Source organism: Arachis hypogaea, chromosome 5 (genome assembly GCF_003086295.3).
Source record: "Arachis hypogaea cultivar Tifrunner chromosome 5, arahy.Tifrunner.gnm2.J5K5, whole genome shotgun sequence".
Taxonomy (NCBI): Eukaryota; Viridiplantae; Streptophyta; class Magnoliopsida; order Fabales; family Fabaceae; genus Arachis; species Arachis hypogaea.
The window spans coordinates 107,307,003-107,328,675 of NC_092040.1; the positions used below are offsets into that span (position 1 = coordinate 107,307,003).

At 34.7% G+C, this 21,673-nt stretch overlaps 1 protein-coding gene across 1 annotated transcript; it reads left to right on the plus strand.

Annotated features, from left to right (window-relative positions):
- Window positions 1-13,388: 13,388 nt before the first annotated feature.
- LOC112803961 (probable cyclic nucleotide-gated ion channel 16) lies at window positions 13,389-19,617 on the plus strand. The gene is made up of 7 exons (XM_025847405.3): window positions 13,389-14,264; window positions 14,335-14,547; window positions 14,744-15,057; window positions 16,268-16,379; window positions 16,499-16,735; window positions 18,383-18,777; window positions 18,975-19,617. The coding sequence occupies exons 1-7, from the start codon at window positions 13,812-13,814 to the stop codon at window positions 19,321-19,323; spliced, it is 2,073 nt and encodes a 690-aa protein (XP_025703190.2). The 5' UTR covers window positions 13,389-13,811; the 3' UTR covers window positions 19,324-19,617.
- Window positions 19,618-21,673: the final 2,056 nt, after the last annotated feature.

A 21,673-nucleotide genomic window follows, 5' to 3' on the forward strand; every position in this document is an offset into this window, starting at 1 on the left:
ACAAACAAAAACATATAAAAATATATAAACTATGTTTTAAGTCTTGGGATTAGAATATACGTTCTATTTTTTTAAGAATGATTTATGTTGTATTTTTGTATTTATTTTTTGTATATTTTTTATTTTTATTATTAAAAATTATTTGTAAAAAGCTAGTGAGAGAAGATAAAATATTTATTTTTTTATATACCACAATAAAATATACAAAAAGATGAACATAATAGTAGTAAACCAAAGCTCAATGTTGCAAATAATTTTTTTGGTTAGACGAGTGTGCTGTTTCCTATCATAGGGAAACCTAAAGGTGGAATGGGATGAGGATATGAGTCGGTTTATTTTGGATTTTGATTTTTTAAATTTTGAATTTTATTTTAAAGAGTAAAATATAATTTTTTATAATTTATTTTATAGATAAAATAAAAAATATTTAAAAATATAAAATTATATTTTATTTTTTAAAATAAAAATTTAAAATTTAAAAAATTTAAATTTGTTTATTTTAGACTCAATTCAATATTTATATGTTATGTTAAGTATTTATTATTATAGTGATTAATCAAAAGTTTTTAAAACTTGATAAATAATAAATTAATCTTTAACCTAAATGTGAAGAAAATTAAGCATAAATTAAAATAAAAATTTAAATAAATTAAAATATTTTTTTTAATTTTATTATCCTTATCTCTTAAATATTTTTTTAAAAAAATATTGTTACTCCATTTACTTTACTTATGTACTTGCAAAAAAATTATTAAAAATTTGTAATGCCGAGTCCACCCTCAGTCCTTTATGCGTTATATATTTTGCATATTGACCAACATAATCAAAGTCGTTCATCACGCATGGCAGGCTTGGCACCGCACATACGGATCATACCAGTTGGTATATTAAAGGGGGCCACATGATCAATATTCAATACATAACGGCTACGGAGATTATGATGTCATGTATTGCGTCTGGCTCCAAATTTCTATTTCAAGCCAGGATTCTTCATGCTAATGACATTTATTTTGTATCGCAGTGTTTATTGTGTTTACTAGTAATGAATTTCATATTAGCAACCGCGTAGAAGACTTTTCAGTTTTAACTAATATATTGTGTGAACACTTGGGCTGATTGAGATTGAGATTGAGATATAAAAGTACAAAATTGTATTTAAATACAGGCAAAAATATTATATTTAAAAATAATAAATTAATATATTTTATATTTATTTTAATAGAAAGAATATAGAGAGATTAACATAAAATATAATTTATGTTTTATTTTTTTAATTATTTTTATTATCTTTTATAATTATATTTTTTGTTATTATATTTTTTTATTTAAATTTTTAAATAAAAAATAAGAATAAATTAGATTTTCATAATTTATTTTATTTTATTACTAAATAAAATATAAAAACACTAAATTTAATATCTGTATTCTTTATGTTTTGTTTTTAGTATCTTGTCTTATCATATTCTCAGAAACAAATGCAAGTTTAGCGACTTCAATCAATAATTTTGATTAGTTTGATCACGGTATTATTGTCTTAATCTTTCTTTCAACTGTAATTCATGATTAATTTTAGCTTGATAGAAATAGTAGATTACATCTCTAATAAACTAAGCAAATAGTATTATTATTTGAACTCTTTTTCTACCATTCTTCCTTATTTGTATGTTATTAGCAGAAAATTTGTGCAATGTACGGATTAAAAATTTCTGTTCTCTATTTCGACTTTTTTTTTTCCTTCAATTCTCTTGAATTGTCACTTTCTACATTAATAAAAATATAATTTTTTAATTAAAAATCAAAGATTTATTTACTCTATCACTACTCAAAATACATAATTTTTTTAATTCTTCATAATTTACAAAAACTTTTTCAATTAGATTCAAATTTATACTATTTTTTTATTCTTATTTTTTAAAACATTCACTTTAAATGTCAACATACTATTTGATGAGCATTTCTTGAAATTGACTAAAGAGATCCTACCTCGCAATACATTATATTTTGTTCAACTTCATTAATCATGTAATATCAAATACAATTTAAAAATATAAATAACACAGTTCAAATGATAAACATGAATAAGAACCATAACCAATATAATTTATGTATATGAAAAAAATATTCTTTGACTTAGCATATTAAAATAATTTATTTCTTAGATAAAAAAATTATTTTGTAAAAATGTAAGTTGTTATTTTTCTTTAATACTAACAAGGTCTATGAAAAAGAGATGGCCAAATGCATAAAGAGACGAGGAACTTAAAAATTTGAAAAAAAATTACTGTTTTGGCCTTTAATCTTGTTTATTTGCTGATTGAAGGAAAAGAGAAAGAGAAAAAGAATGGATATTTGAAATCTCTCATCAAACTTGTTATTTTCTAAGATGAAAGAAAGAAATACAAAGATAAGTGCAAGGCTTCTTTTGTCCAAACTTCAATTCATTCCTACAAAATTCTCAACCATTGCCTTTTAATCTGAATCCTAACTTAAAAGAGAGAGAACAATGTAGAGGACGTTGCTTTACCTTTTATTTTTTTTCTTTTTTGCTTTTTCATATATTCTTTATTCCTAAATATTGTGAAGGTGGCGCTTGAATGAATATTCCACGGTTATTGGAATGTATAAAATATAATCTATTTTTAATATACCATTTAAAAAATAACGAGGTAGTATTCTAAAAATAATTTCTATGGTGTCTCTAAATTTTTTTAAACCTATCAGATTCAATAAATCACGTGACCTTATACCACTACTCTTAAAAATATCTATCCTATCCAAAAAGGTATAAAATTGAAGAAGCATTGAGTTATAAAATAATACTAAAAAGCAGAAAGTCAACTCAAACAACCACCATATGAACCATATGAACCATACATAGAACCACCCAAACTCCAACACAATTACTCCCAAGAACCACCACCTTAATATACACCATCTCCATATCCTTATCAAGAAGAACCACATTCGTATTATGAGCCCTTTCTTCCAACAAATGAAAATCCTCCTATCCACCCCAAGCTTCCATAGATGATACCTTTAGTGTTATTCGCCAAGGGCAAAGAGAGCTTCAAACCACACTTACCTCTACTCTCACTGGTCTCACCTCTACTCTCTAAGCTCTTATATCCCGTGTGGATCTACCCTCTACCTCCAATACTCAACCCTCAATCTCTATTGCACTTTTTTTTCAACCACATAATGATCTCTCCATCCTACCACCACCCTCCATGAAAGAACATCCATATCCATCAATCCAAGAGCAACATGATCCCAATTATGCTAGTAACATGGAACAAGAGAGAAGGGATCATCTTAGGGACTTAATAGATCGGATTCACGTATCCATACTTCAAGAGAAGAAAGAGGAAGCCCAAAAGGTGTAGGTAGTACAGACCCTTGAAGATGAAGGAATAGTTAAAGATGTAGGGGAGGTTGAACAAGAGGGAAGTTCCATCATTGAAGACAACTCTACACTAAGTGACATTAAAGATCTTATTGAAAATTCTTCCATCAGATGTGAAATCAATGTTGAGGAGAAATATACACACCCTCCAACACATGACTTGATCAATGAGGAAGAGTTGGAAGAAGTTAACAAGAAAGTGGGAATTGAAGAAAGTTGTCAAGAGGTGGAAGACATTAAGGAGAAGTTTGATTTTGTACTAGAGCAAGTGGAGAAAGCCGAAATTATCGAAGAGGAAGAAGTGGTTGAAGACTTAGGAGATGTTGAGAGTCCATGGGAACCTCAAGTCATAGAGCCTCCTTCCAAGAAGTTTGAAATTGATGTTGAGGAGGGTGTACAACCTTTAAAGCATATCATGGTTGAAGATTTTGAGGAGGTTGATCAAGAGATGGATTCAATAATTGATGAATTTCTTACTAAAATTGATTCATCCCTTATTGGACTTGAAAAAGAGATTAAGGAAGAAGGTGCACAACTTCCAAGGTATATTCCTTATGAAGAACTAGATGGAATAGATCAAGAGGTAAGTTTCCTTGGTGACGATGATCACGAATCAAGTCCTCTTAGTGATGAATTTGCATCTATAAGTGAACCCCTTGAGTTTGAAGAACCTTCTCCCGATGAAATTGAAAGCAACATTAAGGTGGAGGTCCTTCGAAAAGGTTGGATGGGAGTTGAATATGCTTTCTCAAGATCGTTGGAGACTTCTCTGCCTAGGTTGCCATCTACTCCTACATTTGAGTGGGTAAAACTTATCTTTGTTAGCTTTACTATCCCACTTAAGTATGGTATGCTTGAAACGGATGGCCAACTTAGGAGGCCTTGTGGCATTAAGCGTAAGAGAATGATGTTTAGTGGTTGGAATTGCAAATCAAGACTCATCAAGGTTGAGATTTCAAGAGCTAGATGCAAGGGTTGGACTAGTGATCAATTGGTTGGATCTAGGAGAAGAGTTTGGTACTTCATGGAGAATTCGAATTGCTTACCACCCGGTTGGAACAATGATGATCCACTTAAAGACGGGTGTAGAAATAAGATTTGAGATCCTGGCATACAAGAGAATCAACTTTGGGAGCTCAAAACTTGTGAAGAACTTCATCAAGGCTTGGTGATATCACTTGGAAATTTTGAAGCTTATTGGAAGTCTAAGCATTGGTGGAAGTTTTAAGATGAGTTCAAGCACAAGCCACCATGACAAGAAGCTCACCAAATGTCCAACTTAAGGACTTTAACTAAAAGTGCTAGGTGGGAGACACCTCACTATGGTAAATTCTTCCTATCTTATCTTTTATTTATATTGGTAATAAGTTGAATTTTCCATTTTAGTTGGGTTTATTTGGTTTAAGTTCTGGTTTTGCTTGTTTAATAATGTTTGACATTACTTTGATAGCTTATTAGCTTCTTATATATTAAAAAAAAAGAAGAGGGGAAGCTCACGCGTGCGCGTCGCCGACGCGCACGCGTTATAATAAATGTTTCTCTCTAGTGCATTTTTCCGAGAGTTGGGCTGGAACCATGCAAGTGAGGTGCTAGAGACACAACCCAACCCACGCGTGCGCATCGCTGACGCGTACGATGCATACTTTTCTCTTTCATGCTCGAGCGTGATCCACGCGTACGCGTGGATTTAAACTCATTAACCCATGACGCGAGAACCCGAACCCATTTGAGTACCCTTTCTCTTATCCCTCCATCCACCATTGAAGCTCCCCCAGTACCTTCCATAGCCACCGCCGGCGACCCCTACATTGCTGCCGGCCACCCCTTTCTCTCCCCTTTTCTTCTTTTCCTTCTTCTCTGCTCTCTTCCCCCTTTCACCGTCTCTTCTCCTCATACCTCCATTACCACCACCATCGACCTCCATCAATCACCACCGCCCATACCGTGTGGCGACCCCGAACCGCCGCCGACCACCCTTTCTCTTCCCTTTTCTCCTTTCCTCTTCCTCTTCTCTCACCTCTATCTTCTCTGCTACCCTGCTCTACCTCAACCGCCGCGGCCAGCCACTGCGCCCCTGTGAAGCCGCTACCTCTGGGCCAGCATTGCTTCGCCCTGCCTTTCTCCTATGTCGAACCCCATTTCTGTTATGCTTCTTCCCAGGTCCCAGTTCACCGTTTTTATTACTATTTCTATTTTTAATTAAGTTTTCATTAATTTCGATGTTAGTATTAGTTGTTAATTAAGTTGCAGTTTGATTAGGTTAGCTTAGTTGATTTAGGTGGTTAGATGACTTGAATTGGTTAGTGGATTTAGGTCTATTTAATTTCTGCTGCGTGTTTTAATTTTCTTAGAATGAATTTATGCTGTGTGTTTGGAATGAATTGTATTTTTCCCTGAATGTTACCCTGGATGATGATAACTTTGATGAATTTTTGAGTTTGAGCTATCACCGCTGCTGCATTCTTGTAACAGTGGATCTATTTCTAAATGTGATATGTGCTCAATATGTGAGTTAAAACTGTTATTACTGCTGAGTTCTTGTTTCAATGTAACCTTCATTGTTGGATTCAGCTGGGTGTAATTGTTTAAATTCCTATTGCTTACTTGTAATTGGTTGTTGGATTCAACAAATAGAATACTACCTGAATCCATTACTTTTGTTCATTATGCTGTTTTGGTGTTGTATTTTAAGCCATCATTTTGATTCATTGTTCAGCAAAACATGCTACTTGTTGCTTAATTGGTTATGGCTTAATTTTGCATTGCTATCTGCTGCTGTATGTTGGCTTATTTGTTTATTTCATATGAATTCACATGTGATTTTTGTGTGTTTAGTTGTTGATACATTTATATGAAACTTGGTTTCGTGGATTGAAATTGGCTGATCTGTTTGAATATGCACCTTAGTTCATATGATATACTAGTTGCTGATTTTGTCTAAATTGTTTTGAATTCATATGGGATGAGTTACTGCTTGTTTATATTTGGGAAAGTCCATTTTACTGTCGGAATGCTGCCCAAATTTTTTCCAAAAACTGTTTTACTCTTAACTTCCATTCACGAATTGACTTTAGTACTTTTGAATCGTGATTTATTTGGTTTAAACCAAACCCAATTCATGGGGTGATGGGTTCGCATTTCCGTGCCTTTTGGTTCCTTTTCCACTTGAACTTCTTTTATTAAGAACTACATTACCATGCCACTAATTTTAACCCACTTTTCAAACTTTAGAGGTGGCGCCTAACTTCACTTTTGTGAAGTTAGGCACCAATCATGCATACAAAATTAGTGTTGCTCACTGGATGGGTGGCGCCTAACTTGGCTCCATCAAGTTAGGCGCCACATGAAGCGTTCTTGGAAGGTTTGCCACTGCCTGGTCCACGCTTAACTCCACCATTCTCAAGTTAGGCGCTAGGCTTGTTTCACACATGAAGTTAGGCACCATGATCTTCAAGTTAGGTGCCAAGTTAGAAGTCCAGCGTAAAGTTAGGCACCACAATCATGAAGTTAGGCGCTGTGAGTAGAAGGTTGTGACTCCGAAAGTGAGATTTGCACTTCAACCGGATGAATATCCAGAAATTTAATTTCAGATTCAGAGGAGAGGATGGCAATTTCTGTGCAACTCACACACTGAGGTTGGATAATTGATGGTCCAAGAATTTTATGGCAATCTTTTGGTCACTTACAAGGATGTTGAGGGGGTTAATGAAAAGAATTATCAAAGTTTTATGAGAGAAAAGGTCATTGATTTCAGTCCGAGAAGCATCCGACATACCCTCCATTTACCACCTCCAGATCATACATCTGATTGTTACAGTGAGAGGATACATAGAGATCAGGAACTGGACCAAGTCATTGAAGAAATATGCATTCCTAGTTCTCAGTGGAGAATAAGTGCAGAGGGGAAGCCGAACCAACTAAAGAGCACTAATCTTCTTCCTATAGCTAGGGGATTGTTAGACTTCATCCGAAGGTCTATCATTCCAACTAGCAACCGATCCTAATGCACCATGAACCGGGCTGTCATGATTCACTATATCATGAAAGAAAAAGTGATGGAGGTAGAGGACATTATTCCAAAACAGATATACAACATTGCCTCAAATCCTCTTAAGAAGGCTAGGCTTGGTTTTCCACATCTGATTTACCGCCTGTGTGAAGCGGCAAGGGTAAAGGTGGATAGTGACTTTTCCATTCCTGTTGAGAGGCCAATTACCAAGAAGACCATGGAGCATCTAAGGGAACATCACAGGGTCCCTAGAGAAGATCATGTTAAGGAGGAAGCTCAACCGGACCAGCCTCTATTACCTCAGAGACATTACTTCCCACCTCACGAGTACTGGCAGCAACTTACTTCCTCCATTGAACAGATGAAAATCACACAGGATAGCCGCTGGCAGCAGCTCAATGAATCCATGCAGCAGATGAGGGTGACATGGTGCGGTATTTTATAAACCACAGACTAATTGGCAAGTGCACCAGGTCGTACCAAGTAATACCTTACGTGAGTAAGGGTCGATCCCACGAGGATTGATGGATTAAGCAATAATAGTATTTGATAGGCTTAGTTAGGCAAGCAGAAAATAGTGTTTAGATGTTTAAAAAGCATTAAAGAGTAAAAAAGAGTTTGAAGAGACAGGTGAATAAGTGAATAAATTGGGAATAAAATATGGAGAAGATAGTTAAGGTTTCAGAGCTATCTATTTTTTCGGATTAACTTTTCTTTCTAACTAATTTATTATGTAGGATTTAATTTATGGCTAACTATATGTGACTAGACCCTAATTCCTTAGACCTTTCTAGTCTCCTCTAAAATTCATTGACTGCCAATTCCTTGGTCAATTAATTCCAATTAGAAGGTGAAGTTCAAATTCCAGTTTATATGCCACAAAAATTCTAATTACCCAAAAATAAGAGGATTATATGTCACGTATCCTGTTAAATCCAAATAATTAAAATTTAGGAGAAATTGTTTTCAAGCTGCTGTTCAAGTAAAGAGTTTTTCCAAGTTTTACAAGAACTCAATACTTCCGTTCCACCCAAATTCATAAAATAAAGAGCGAAAATAATTCTTAAATTATAAATCCATACATGAATTAAAATAGAAAAAGCAATAAAATCAATCCATATAAATAGACAGAGCTCCTAACCTTAACAATGAAGGATTAGTTGCTCATGGAATGCGGAATGTAAATTTGTATAGAATTGGAATAGAATTCCCTAATGGAATCTCTTCTAATGGAAGAGAAGTCTCTCCTTTTTATAACTAATCCTCATTAAGTTAAAATCTAATATCTAAAATTAAGACAATATCTTTGCTTAAATTCAAATTCAAATTTGAATTTAAATCAAAATTAATTATAATAATCATCAAGTCTTCAATTGATGGATGGGGACCACTTGATTCCTTCACTCTGCAACTTCTGATCTGTACTTTCTGGGCTGAAAACTGGGTCAAAAGCAGCCCAAAAATCGTCCACAACATTTTTCTACATTTTTTACATGTGGCGCATGTCATGCGTACGCGTCAGTCACGCGTACGCGTCAATGGCCTTTTTTGCGAGTCACGCGGACGCGTCGATCACGCACACGGGTCGCTGAGCAAATCTTCAAATCACGCGTACGCGTCAGTCACGCGCACGCGTCGCCATGGAAAGCTCCAAATCACGCGTACGCGTCAGTCACGCGTACGCGTCGCTCCTCGCTGCCATCTCCTTTATTTTTTGTGCTGCAGAAACTCCATCAAATTTCGCCGAATGCTACCTAAAATAAACAAAATTGCAAAAGACTCAAAGTAGCATCCATATTGGCTAAAAGATAATTAATTCTTTATTAAACTCAACAATTTAGATGCAAATTCACTAGGAAAATATAGAAAAGATGCTCACGCATCACAACATCAAACTTAAACTGTTGCTTGTCCTCAAGCAACCAAAACTAATATAAGTTTAGGATGTGAATTTGCATGAGAATGATTGTTTGATTAAGCTCATGTCTCTTCTTATAGTGGGGTTTACAACTGCAATCCTGAATAGTTTTGGCATTTCACTTTATCCTTTGAAGTTCAGAATGATTGGAATCCATAGGAACTCAGAATTCAGATAGTATTATTGATTCTCCTAGTTCAGTATGTTGATTCTTGAATACAGCTACTTTATGAGTCTTGGCCGTGACTCCAAGCATTTTATTTTCCAGTATTACCACTGGATACATAAATGCCACAGACACATAACTGGGTGAACCTTTTCAGATTATGACTCAGCTTTACTAGAGTCCCCAGTTAGAGGTGCCCAGAGTTCTTAAGCACACTCTTTTTGCTTTGGATCACGACTTTAACCGTTCAGTCTCAAGCTTTTCACTTGATACCTTCACGCCACAAGCACATGGTTAAGGACAGCTTGATTTAGCCGCTTAAGCCAGGATTTTATTCCTTTGGGCCCTCCTGTACATTAATGCTCAAAGTCTTGGATCCTTTTTACCATTTGCCTTTTAGTTTAAAGGGTTATTGGCTTTTTCTGCTTGCTTTTTTTTCTCTCTTTTTTTTTTGCAAGCTTCGTGTTTTTCACTACTTTTTCTTGCTTCAAGAATCAATTTTATAATTTTTCATATTATCAATAATATTTCTCTTTTTTTTCATCATTCTTTCAAGAGCCAACAATTTTAACATTCATAAACTTCACTATAAAAAATATGCACTGTTCATGTCATGCATTCAGAATTACAGAAAATACCACCACAATTAAGTAAATAAGACTACTTTTAAAATTAACTCAATTTCTAATGCAATACATCACTTCTGTATTTTTTATTTGAATTCAAGCTCAGTGAATAATACATGAGACATCTTTTTAGAATTAAAGCAATTAAGAAAAAAGCTAAACTAGTCCTAAGATTCTAACTAATAAAGGATCATGCAACAAACAAAGCAAAATAGCAGAAAATTGGAACGTAACATAGAAAAAGAGGGGAGGAATAAAAAAATGAAAGGAACTCAACCACCTTAGTTATCCTAGCGGTTGCTTTATTCTTCAGGTTATGCTCCTCTGTGAAGATTATTCGCCTCCCTTTTGGTGCCATAGGAATAAACAGAAAAGCTTTAAGCGAAGCGTCAACACCAAACTTAAATGTTTGCTTGTCTTCAAGCAAAGAAAATCTGAAAACAAAAACAAATAATAAGATGAAAGAAGAATAAAAGGATAAAAGAACAAAAGAGAATTAGGATTGGGAGAGAGAGAAAGAAAATTAAAACTGGGCGGCGAACTAGTATAATTGTGCAGCGCATGCAACGCGTACGCGTGCAGCAGGCGTACGCGTGGGGAGCGAAATTTTCTTAATGACACGTAAGCGTCAGACGCGCGTCCGCGTACCCTGGGTTTTTCGCGATTCGCGCGAAGCCAGCCACGTGCACGCACAACTCTCTGTTCACGTGGCTTGGGCACCAATATTTTCATACGACGCGTGCACGTCATGCACGCGCACGCGTGGTGGACCATTTGTGCAAATGACGCGCACGCGTCAGGGACGCGTATGCGTGGTCAAATTTGTGCCTCTAGCACACTTCCAGCCCCAAACCAGCACATGTCTCTGACCAAACACATATTTAAGCCGTTTTTCAAAGTCACGCGTGCGCGTTGATGACGCGCACGGGTGGAATGCCAAAATCACCAATGACGCGCACGCGTGGGGTACGCGTATGCGTGGGCTTGTTTGTGCGAAAGGCTTCATTCTGGCGCCACTACTGCGCAACTCTTTGGTCATTTTTATTTTTTACGCACACCCATCTGACGCGTACGCGTCAGCGACGCTTGCGCGTCGGGTGCTCTCTCTCTTTTTTTTTTCCGGTTCCTGTTATAAAATAACTGCATGATCAGAAAATCAGTAAGAACTCAATAAAAATCAAATACGTAAGAAAACTACTACTACAAAAAATAACTAAGAATGAAAAGGAACGATCATACCACAGTGGATTGTCTCCCACCAAGCACTTTTAGTTAAAGTCCTTAAGTTGGACATGTGGTGAGCTCCTTGTTATGGTGGCTTGTGCTTGTAGTGATCCAGGAATCTCCACCAATGTTTGTAATTCCAATGGCTACTGGGATCCCAAACTAGGCGCCTAACGCCTTTGAGCAAGTTGAAGCAAGTGACAAGGCCCCAAGAGTGTTGATTGTGGGAATGAATCCTAGGGTCTCAAACCTTGCTCTTACATTCGTCTTCTTGTGGATCACCATTGCTCCCACCGGGTGGCAAGCGATCTGAATTCTCACAGAGACATCCAAACAACCTTCTAGACCCATTCAATTTAGCTCTACACCAATCCTTGCACTTCAATTTGGAGCATGCAACCATATTGAACCTTGCTTGACAACTCTTGCCACTAACCATCTTCCTCTTACTCTTAATGTCACAAAGAGTTCTAAGTTGACCATCTGTCTCCAGTAGCCCATATTCAAGTGGAAAAGTAAAGGTTAAGGATAGGAAATTTACCCACTTGAATGTTGTATTGGATGGTGATGGCTTTGGAAGAGGTCTTGCAAGCTCCATTCCCTTGTGTTCTTCTTTGAATTCTTCTACCTCTTTGTAAGCTTCCTCAATTTCAACCTCTTCCTCTTGGTAGCTTTTTTCTAATTCAATCTCTTTTTCATTGCTTACCAAGGGCATGGGAGGTTGTGCATCTTCCTCTTCTTCCATATGTAAGGGTGGAAAGTTCTCTAATTCATTGGAGTATAAACTCCTTTGATTGGTTTCCTCACTTTCTTCCATAAGATCTTACATTGTATCTCTTGGGAAGGAATTTGCTTGTGCCCCTTCCTGGTTCTTGATCATCGTCTGCACATAATTCTCTACATTTTTTACACTCGTCTTTATATCATGTAGGAATTCTTTCATGAGGAGCTCAAGATCTGATGGTTTTTGAGATGAATAAGGAGATGATGGCTCTTGATATGAATAAGAAAGAGATGATGGTTCTTGGTATGAATAGGGAGATGGTGGCTCTTGGTATGGGTAGAAAGATGATGGTTCTTGATATGGATAGAGAGGTGGTGGTTCTTGGTATGGATATAGAGATGGTGGTTCCTGATATGAATATGGAGATGGTGGCTCTAGATAGTTGGAACATGGAGCGTTGAAGTTTCTTTGGTTTTGACTTTGCCAACCAAAATTTGGATAGTTCCTCCATCCACCATAATATGAATCACTATTTGGGTGTGAGTAGTAACCCATGTGATCTCTCTCCATTATTTTTCCTTAGTACAAAACACCAAAAAAGAGATAACAGAGGGTAAGATTCAAGCATCCAAATGGTGAAGGAGGAGATGGAAACAGAAATCGCGCCTGCGATATGACCGTCGGCTGCGGTGGTGCCGGCGCTCCGAGGGAACCCCGCCTGGTGTGTCAATAGAATCTGTTGCGGTGGTGGCTGGGATTCTTGTCGGCCGGGGGGTTGCCAGGGCACCGGAGGAGACGTGCTGGGAATAGAGGAATCAGACATCACCGGGATACAGAGGAACAAGGGGCACAATTTGAGGCAACGGTGGTGTATGCGGTAGACTGTGGCGTCGTTGGTAGAAGATAATATGAACGTCGGAATTTTTTGTCGGGGGCGGTGGTTGCAATGGCACAGATTTGGCTGCGGCAGCGAGAGGGAATATACTGGAAACTGGGAGGAAACGAAAGTAATAGGAGTAACCTTCTGTAGTGGGAATGGCTTAAACTACAAATTCTAATTTTTCAAATTTTAAAATTTTAAAATTAGATAATTAATTTAAAAATATGAATTTTAATTATAATTGACTTTCCAATTTTAAATTATTATTCACATTGTTTATTCAAGTCATTATTTTTTCAAACTGAGATCTTGATACAAGTTCGATTAGATATCCTATCGAAAAATACTAAAAATCGAGTGAAACAATTATAAATACCTATTACTAATTCATTATTTAACTAATCCTAAAAAATTTCAAAATTATTAGGGGTATATGATCTTTGTTTTGGTACGGCAACCTGATATTTATTTTTGTACATTTTATTCTGGTGATAGTACATTTTAGTCTTTTTTTATTTTTTTTGGGCAGGTAGATTACACAATCCCTAATCCTACTTTAGTCTTCATACAAGTTTCAGAGCTTCATAGATTGAAATTGGCACGTTACCCGGCCCATTACACAATTCCTTCTAAGAGAATAATGTAACAAGCAAGCACTTCTTCTAATGGTAATAATCAATGGCCATTATCTTTTCGGTATAGTAACTGAATTTTAAATCTTTCAAGAATACAATTTTCCTTTCATCACTCACATCTACCTCACATCTCTCTCTCTCTCTCTCTCTCTCTCTCTCTTTCTCTGGATTGAAAAAAATAACAACATACAACATCAATAATTATCCGAAAAAAGAAGAAAGGAGGATGATGATGAATCCAAGCGACTTGCAGCGGTTTGCGGTGTCAAATCGATTCACAAGGTTCCCAAAATCGTTCTCCCTGCGGAAGAAGGTGCCATGGTGGTACAAAATACTTGACCCACGGTCAAGATTCATCGCAAGATGGAACCGGACCTTCCTTTATGCGTGCATTGTGGCACTGTTCCTTGACCCTCTCTACTTCTACTATCCCATAACGGGTGACAAGGCTTGCATGCAAACCGATTGGTACCTGGGCGTTGTCGTCACCTTCGCCAGAACCGTGGCCGATCTTTTCTTCCTCTTCCACATGGTCCTCAAATTCCGGACGGCCTACGTTAACCCTCTCACTCGTGTTTATGGCCACAAGGAGCTCGTCACGGATCCCCACCTCATTGCCAAAAGGTACCTCAAGCATGATTTCATCATCGATCTACTTGCTACCCTTCCTTTGCCTCAGGTACGCATTATGCACTCAATCAATGTCAATCCATTACTTTCTACATCAAAATAATGAAGTGTGAGTGCAGATTGTGATTTGGTTCGTGATTCCGGCAGTGAAAGGGTCAACTGTAGCACAAGGAAATCACACAATATCCCTGATTGTCCTCATTCAGTATGTTCCCCGATTGTTTCAGATTTTTCCTCTTCAACGTCGAATCTTAAAGACTAGTGGGCTTATAACCAAAACTGCATTGGCTGGGGCTGTGTACAATCTTTGTTTCTACATGTTGGCCAGCCATGTAATGATCATGCATTCATTCACATTCATACTTAACACAAAATCACTTACATATTATAATAAGCAAGGATTTCAAGATTACCGTTATGGTCACATTTGCATACATTTTATTCAGTGGTTATAAGAATTAATTAGAGAAATAAGAGGAATGAGAAAGGGATTCATAAATGAATAGGGTTATATTGTTGTCAGTGCAGGTTTTGGGAGCATCATGGTATGTGTCATCGATCCAAAGACAATTTGAGTGTTGGAGAATAACTTGTAGGAGGGAGATGAATAGAACACACTCTCCATCTTGCAAACCAGCGTATCTTGATTGCAATCTTTTGGATGATCCAGCAAGACAAGCATGGTTTAAGAGAACCAGTGTGCTTGCTGACTGTGATGCTCTCAATGACAAGAATGACTTTCAATTTGGAATGTTTTCTGATGCTTTCACCGACCATGTTTCTTCCTCCACCTTTTCTCAAAAGTATTTTTATTGCCTTTGGTGGGGCCTCAAAAATTTAACGTATGCCATCCATATTTCTCTATTTCTTAATCCCAAATTACTTGTTTTACTTCAGGTAAAATGAGTTTGGCTTGGATTTTCTGAGGAGAAAAGTATTTTTTTTAATTAGAAAATTTAATTTTATTAAATTTAAAGAGTTTTTGGAATTATTTATTTAAAAAATATTTTTTATAAAATTTTAAATGATTTAATTTAATATTTACACAATTCAATTATATCTATTGAATGATCATTTATATAATAAAAGTAAAAAGTAGATATTTAATAACATATAAGATGAATGTTATCCTACTTTCTCTAAAGTAACATGTAAGTTACTCTCTCTTATGTATTATATTTTAATTGGATGTTTATTTTAACCTGAGTTATCTTCTCCACTCTTTCGTCTTCGTGGCGTCTCCCAGGCATCACCGTCTCATTGGTGTTTCGTTTTCACCGTGTTTCGTTTTCTCTTTCCAACCTTCCAACTCTCTCTCAGTGCGTTTACTCCTTCCCACTCCTTCGTCGTTCTCATTACGCCTCGCAAGTATTACCGTCTCATTGGATGTCTTATTTTCTCTTCCCAAATTATTCTTCTAGAAAAAGTACTCCAACTTTTTTCTAATTGCGTTTACTCCACTCCATTGAACTCTTTCGTCGTCGTTACTCTTCTCCATTTCTTTGTTGTGTCGTTGTGCCTTCTAAATATCACTTTATTGGGTGTTCAATTTTCTTCTTCTCTCAGACCGTCCCTGTCTTCCAAAGCTATTATTAATTCTCATGAGATTAAAGTAACTCAGATTAAAATAAATATGACATATTAGAAAGGGTAACTTACAAGTTATTTTAGAGAGGATATGATAGCATTTATCAACATATAATTATGTAAATAAATTTATGTGTAAAATTATGTTATATTGTACGTTAAACTTAAATTCAATTTTTTTTATAAAATAAAATTATTTCATGTATGTTACATTATCTTTTATTATCATCAGTACTTTACTTTACTATTAAAATTAGACTTTAAATTTTAAAGAATAATACATTCTTTATTTTTCCAAGAGCACATTAGCATTCATACTTTTGAAATTATTTTTTAAAAAAATACATTTCATAAAAAAAAAAAAAAACTAGTTCATGTGTTACTATACATTTCATGTATTAGCATGAGCACTTCACCTTTTAAGGTTCTCTAATGGTGTTTTCAACTCTACTATTTGATGTACAGATCTTATGCTCAAGGTCTTAATACGAGCACTTACGTTGGTGAAACCGTATTTTCAAGTTTCATTTGCATCGCAGGTTCAATCCTCTTTGCGCATCTCATTGGTAATATGCAGGTATTAATCAAATAATAAGTACATAACAATAACTGAAGAACGATGATGCCAGTTTTTTTTTTTTTTCAACGATAGTCATTAAAATTAACAATTACATGTTTTTTGCTATTATTAAAAAGAATTATCTGCAATCTTCAACTGCAAGACTTGAAGAATGGAGACTGAAACAAAAGGATACAGAAGAGTGGATGAATCATAGGCAACTTCCACCGGAACTTCAACAACGCATTCGCAGGTTTGTTCAATATAAATGGCTTGCCACAAGAGGCGTAGATGAAGAAGCAATTTTGCGTGATTTGCCTATTGATCTTCGACGCCAGATTCAAAGGCATCTTTGTCTTGACATTGTTCGTCGGGTAAGTCTCCCTTTTATACCGCTTTCGCTTCAAAAATCAAAATATATATTTTGGTCATCGCTAAGACTAAAATTCATATTATCTTAGTGTAAAATTAATAGTTGAAAAAATTAAATAATTATTTTATTTGATTAAATTATTATTTAATAATTTTTAACTACTAACGTTACATAAAAATAAACTATATCTAAATTTTTATCATTTACTAATTATTAAGAGATATAATTAAGAAGTCAATGAGTTATGCTTTGAAATAACCTATGAAAGGGAAATTCTACTGTGCTTACACTGAAAATAAGCATATGATGCTGATAAGAAGTGGTGCATTATTAGACTGTCATCTGTATAAAGAATGAAACAGGTTTTGGTACGGCCATTATGATGGAGGATAAAGAATCCTATTTCCGTGATGTTTATAGTAATTAATTAGATAATTAGTTGTTGCATAATAAAAGTGGATTGGGCATGCAAAAAACCATGGAAATTGAGACTTTTGTTCCTCTTATCTAGGTAGCCCTTTCGAATTTTTTGGGACATTCTTTATTTTTTTTTTACCCTCTTTATTTTTCATTTATCTTGCTCCCTTGGATCAACATCACACACCTGAGTCCATTAATTGTGCACCAACTACGTCATTAATCCAGAAGTAAAATTATGTAAAAATAAAAAATTTTATTTCCATTTTAATGTTTTAAGAACATCAATTTTTATGTGTCAAATAATTCTGATTCATTTAGGATTTGGTTATGGCGCTGGAAAAAAATTTTCAATTTTCTGGACTTAGAAGTTAATAATTTGTTATTTTATACTTGTAAGTTTTGAAAGTATACGGAAAAAATTTGATGAAATAAAAAGGAATATAAAATCAAATAAATGGATAAAAATAGAAATAAAAATTTGATAATTTTAAAGAAAAAATATTTATTCATGACATATAAAAAAGTTTCACTTGATCTCTCTCCGTAAAAATAACAATTTCTATATTAATATTATTGCTATCTGGTTATTGGTTGGAGACTCACGTAATGGGAAATGATTAAACATATATATTAAGGAGTAAAAAAAATATTTTGAATAATTTATTATATTAGCACTACGTTTTTTTTTTTGGGTCATGGTAATAAATCAGAGGTCAAATTATAGTTTTAGCAGATTTTCCAATATGCTTTCACCGATGAACAAAAGCCCCAATTTCTATGGTTTTTTGCGGGCCCAATCTATTTTTATTATACAACAACTAATTATCTAATTAATTACCATAAACATAACGAAAATAGAATTTTTTATCCTCCATCATAATGGCCGTACCAGAATCTGTTTCATTCTTCATACAGGTGGCAGCCTAATAATACACCACTTCTTATCAGCCTCACATGCTTATTTTCAATGTAAGCACAGTAGACTTTTACTTAAAATTTAACTTCATAATCAATAGATCTATATAAGAAAGTTGGCATTTATTTATTTATTTATTTAAACATGAATGGAGAAAGGTTTTGGCCAGCAACATCTTTTAAAATGAAAGAATTTTATTATCAATCCATTTTAGGTGTACATTAAAAATTAACTAATTTGTATGAAAAGATATGGGCATGCATAGGAAATATGTGGAAAAAGGATTATTTGTAATTTGTAAAGTGTGTTTAGGTTCCTTTCTTCGGTCAAATGGATGATCAACTCCTAGATGCCATATGTGAACGTCTTGTTGCATCCTTAAACACAAAAGACACATACATTGTAAGGGAAGGTGATCCAGTGAGAGAAATGCTCTTCATCATTAGAGGACAACTTGAGAGTTCAACCACTGATGGTGGGAGAACAGGGTACTACAACTCTATCATTCTTAGACCAGGTGATTTCTGTGGTGAAGAGTTGCTGACGTGGGCCTTGATGCCCACCTCAAACCTCAGCCTTCCAGACTCTACTAGAACTGTCAAGACTGTTACTGAAGTCGAAGCGTTTGCTCTCAGAGCTGAGGATCTAAAGTTTGTTTCGAATCAATTCAAGCGTCTACATAGCAAGAAACTCCAGCATGCTTTTAGGTGTGTATGTCCACATCATTTCTCTTACACCAGAACATTTCTTAAATGATGATGATACTATTACTGTTAGTGTGTTATCTCATGCAACTCGAGAAATATATATGCCAGATAAAATATGAAAATAAAATAATAAGACACGTGTGAATTTGAATAGCTATGAATAATTCAACGGTGACCAATCATGGTTTCATTATTAGGTACTATTCCCATCAATGGAGGGCTTGGGGGGCTGCCTTTATACAGACTGCTTGGAGACGCTATCGTAAGAGAAAACTGACAATGGAGTTGTTACAAAAAGAGAACTTGTACTACACCAATATCGAGCAAGAAGATGATGAAGGTGAAGAACAAAGGGTAGGAGGGAGTTCATCAAGTAGTGGAAACCGCGCACAGATTTCAACTACCGTTTTGGCATCTAGGTTTGCTGCAAACACAAGAAGAGGTGCCGCTAAGAAGATTGCAATACCTGATAGTGATAGTTTGAAGATGCCCAAAATGTTCAAGCCAACAGAACCTGATTTCTCAAATTTCCAAGATGAAAATTAACTAGCTGAGTTCTCAGATTGTTAAAATAATATCATGTGGCGGTATATTACTATGATAGGCTAATCATTGGTAGCTGATCGACTTAACAAATATATTATAGCAAACTACTAACTAAGGAGGTTGCATTGTTTTATTTGTTAGCTTACGATACAATTTTTATTATTGTAGCTAGAATCCTATTTTGCACTTCTGCACGCTATTGACATTATTATTCATCATACTAACTTCTAATTCTGATTTTATCTAATTTCTCGGCTTAGTCTTACGGATGGAATAACAATAGTACTTATAGTATTTGTTGAGTTAGAATTGATTTTGGATATATTAATATGATGATAAATATTTATTATATTGGATTAAAAGACTAAGTATAATTTAATGTGTATTAGTATTGCAAGCCTAATACTTCATCTCTCAGCTCAACTCATGTTAATTCAGTAAATTTTTACAATACACAAATCAAAACACAGCCCAATGTATATGATGAGAAAAATCAGAACCAAGATAAAAGAAAAGAAAGGTTTTACGTTTGCCAAGAGAAAGGGAAAAAAAGAAGCAAATGGGATATTTGGCATCATTATGGAAAAAGAAAATCAACAAGGACACAAGGCTAGGACAACAACACTACATTAAGAATAGTAGAAGATCAAAATTCAAAAGTTGGTAGAGCAAAAATAAAATATAAGAGCAGCAGAAATAGTGGAGCAGTTCCAAAGACTGCTAAGGTATAGTGAAGCAAAATGAAAAAGCATTGCACGTTAAGAAAGACAGCTACAACGAGTAGAATCAACAAAAAAAAAATGAAGAGCCGGTGATGAAATTTGAAGAGCAAATTTCATACTATAAAGCTGAATTCTCAACAACATTTGAAAATAAGAAAATTAGAGAGAAAAAAATTCTAAGCATCATATCATACATGCAGAATTATTTTCCTTCTTCTTGAGTTTCATTTTAGATTTTTTTTGTTATAGCTATCTAAGTTTTCATGTAACATTATAGATTAACTATAGGAAACTAAAACTATACCTTGCTGATTTCTTTTCAAGCCTCAAAACCTTGTTTCCACAAGTTTTCAAGCCTCCAAAATCTACTTGACTAGCTTCCAACTAATTCAAGCACTCCACTTCACCAATTTAACATCAACTTCACATATATTCAACTTAATTTCATATAATTTCATACACATTCACAATTTCAATACCCTAACCTCATAAAATTAGAAATTTTAAAAGGGGATAATGATTTTTTACCTCACCCATTGATGATTGGGATAAAACCTAATAATTATATCCAAGATTACTGCCATCAAAATTATAAAAATTTCTCAATATTCAAACAAAAAATATGAATCTGAGTGGAAGAAGGAAGAATTAGGCATGAAAATCTGAGTAATTGGTATTGTTTTGGTTATGGTTTGGTTGGTTTTAGATTGAAAATTTTGGAAAATTTGAGGTTATGAGTCTTTCGTAAAATCTGATTTTTTTTTTTAACCAAGTTTGACACGTTATAATTTGGCTCTGGAACCCTCAAATTTGGTGAAACTTATATCTTAAATAAAAATTGGGTCTAAGTAGTTTATGCCGTTCGAAGAACAAACGAAAAATAATTTTTAACAAAAAAGTTATACACGTTTGAAGTTTAGGTTGAAAAATAGAATTTTACAGAAATTATTGAAACCATAAATTTTGGTATGTGTGCCCATATACACTATTGTACACACACAGATCAGAGCATAAGGTGAGACTCATGCGTATGCACAAGCTGAAAATTCACTCTGGTGCGTGCGTAATTTGTATTTTAATCCTTATTCTAAATATTTTTACTCCTCCAAATTATAAAATTTAATTTTCTAATATCCTTTACTCATAATTAATTTATTTATTAATTATTATTAATTTACAGAGTTTTACCCCTTTTCTTTACGAATTTATTGTGTCTTGATACCGGTAATTATGTGTTCAAACTTATTATTATGTTGTGTGCAAGCAAAGACATTTATGTTATGTATTTCTATATATATCATTGTTATAATGTATGCCATTTGAAACTTCTAAAAAATTATTGCAGTGTCAGGGGGTGTATGAAGACAATGATGCTTGGTACAATACAAATAGATCTAATTGTCTAAACACATTTTATTCAGGTGTTAGGCTTATAATAATTAGTAGGCCTCCAAATTGGTTAAAAAGTTATAATAATTAGTCGGCTTCGCAGTTGGTTAGAAAATAGGAAAGACTGGCCTTAACGTAATAAAATAGCCTCATGTTGGGACTTGTCGCAAAGATCTCAAAATGGCAGGAATATTACAAAGCACTTCAAACGATTTATATTTGGATGAAAGACAAAGCAA

Bases quoted from the DNA above. Each gene is read 5' to 3' on its own strand.
- LOC112803961 (XM_025847405.3), top strand. From the start codon at position 13,812: ATGATGATGAATCCAAGCGACTTGCAGCGGTTTGCGGTGTCAAATCGA. The intron at 16,380-16,498 runs GTATTAATCAAA...ATTATTAAAAAG, and splicing joins ATCTCATTGGTAATATGCAG to AATTATCTGCAATCTTCAAC. The intron at 16,736-18,382 runs GTAAGTCTCCCT...AAGTGTGTTTAG, and splicing joins GTCTTGACATTGTTCGTCGG to GTTCCTTTCTTCGGTCAAAT.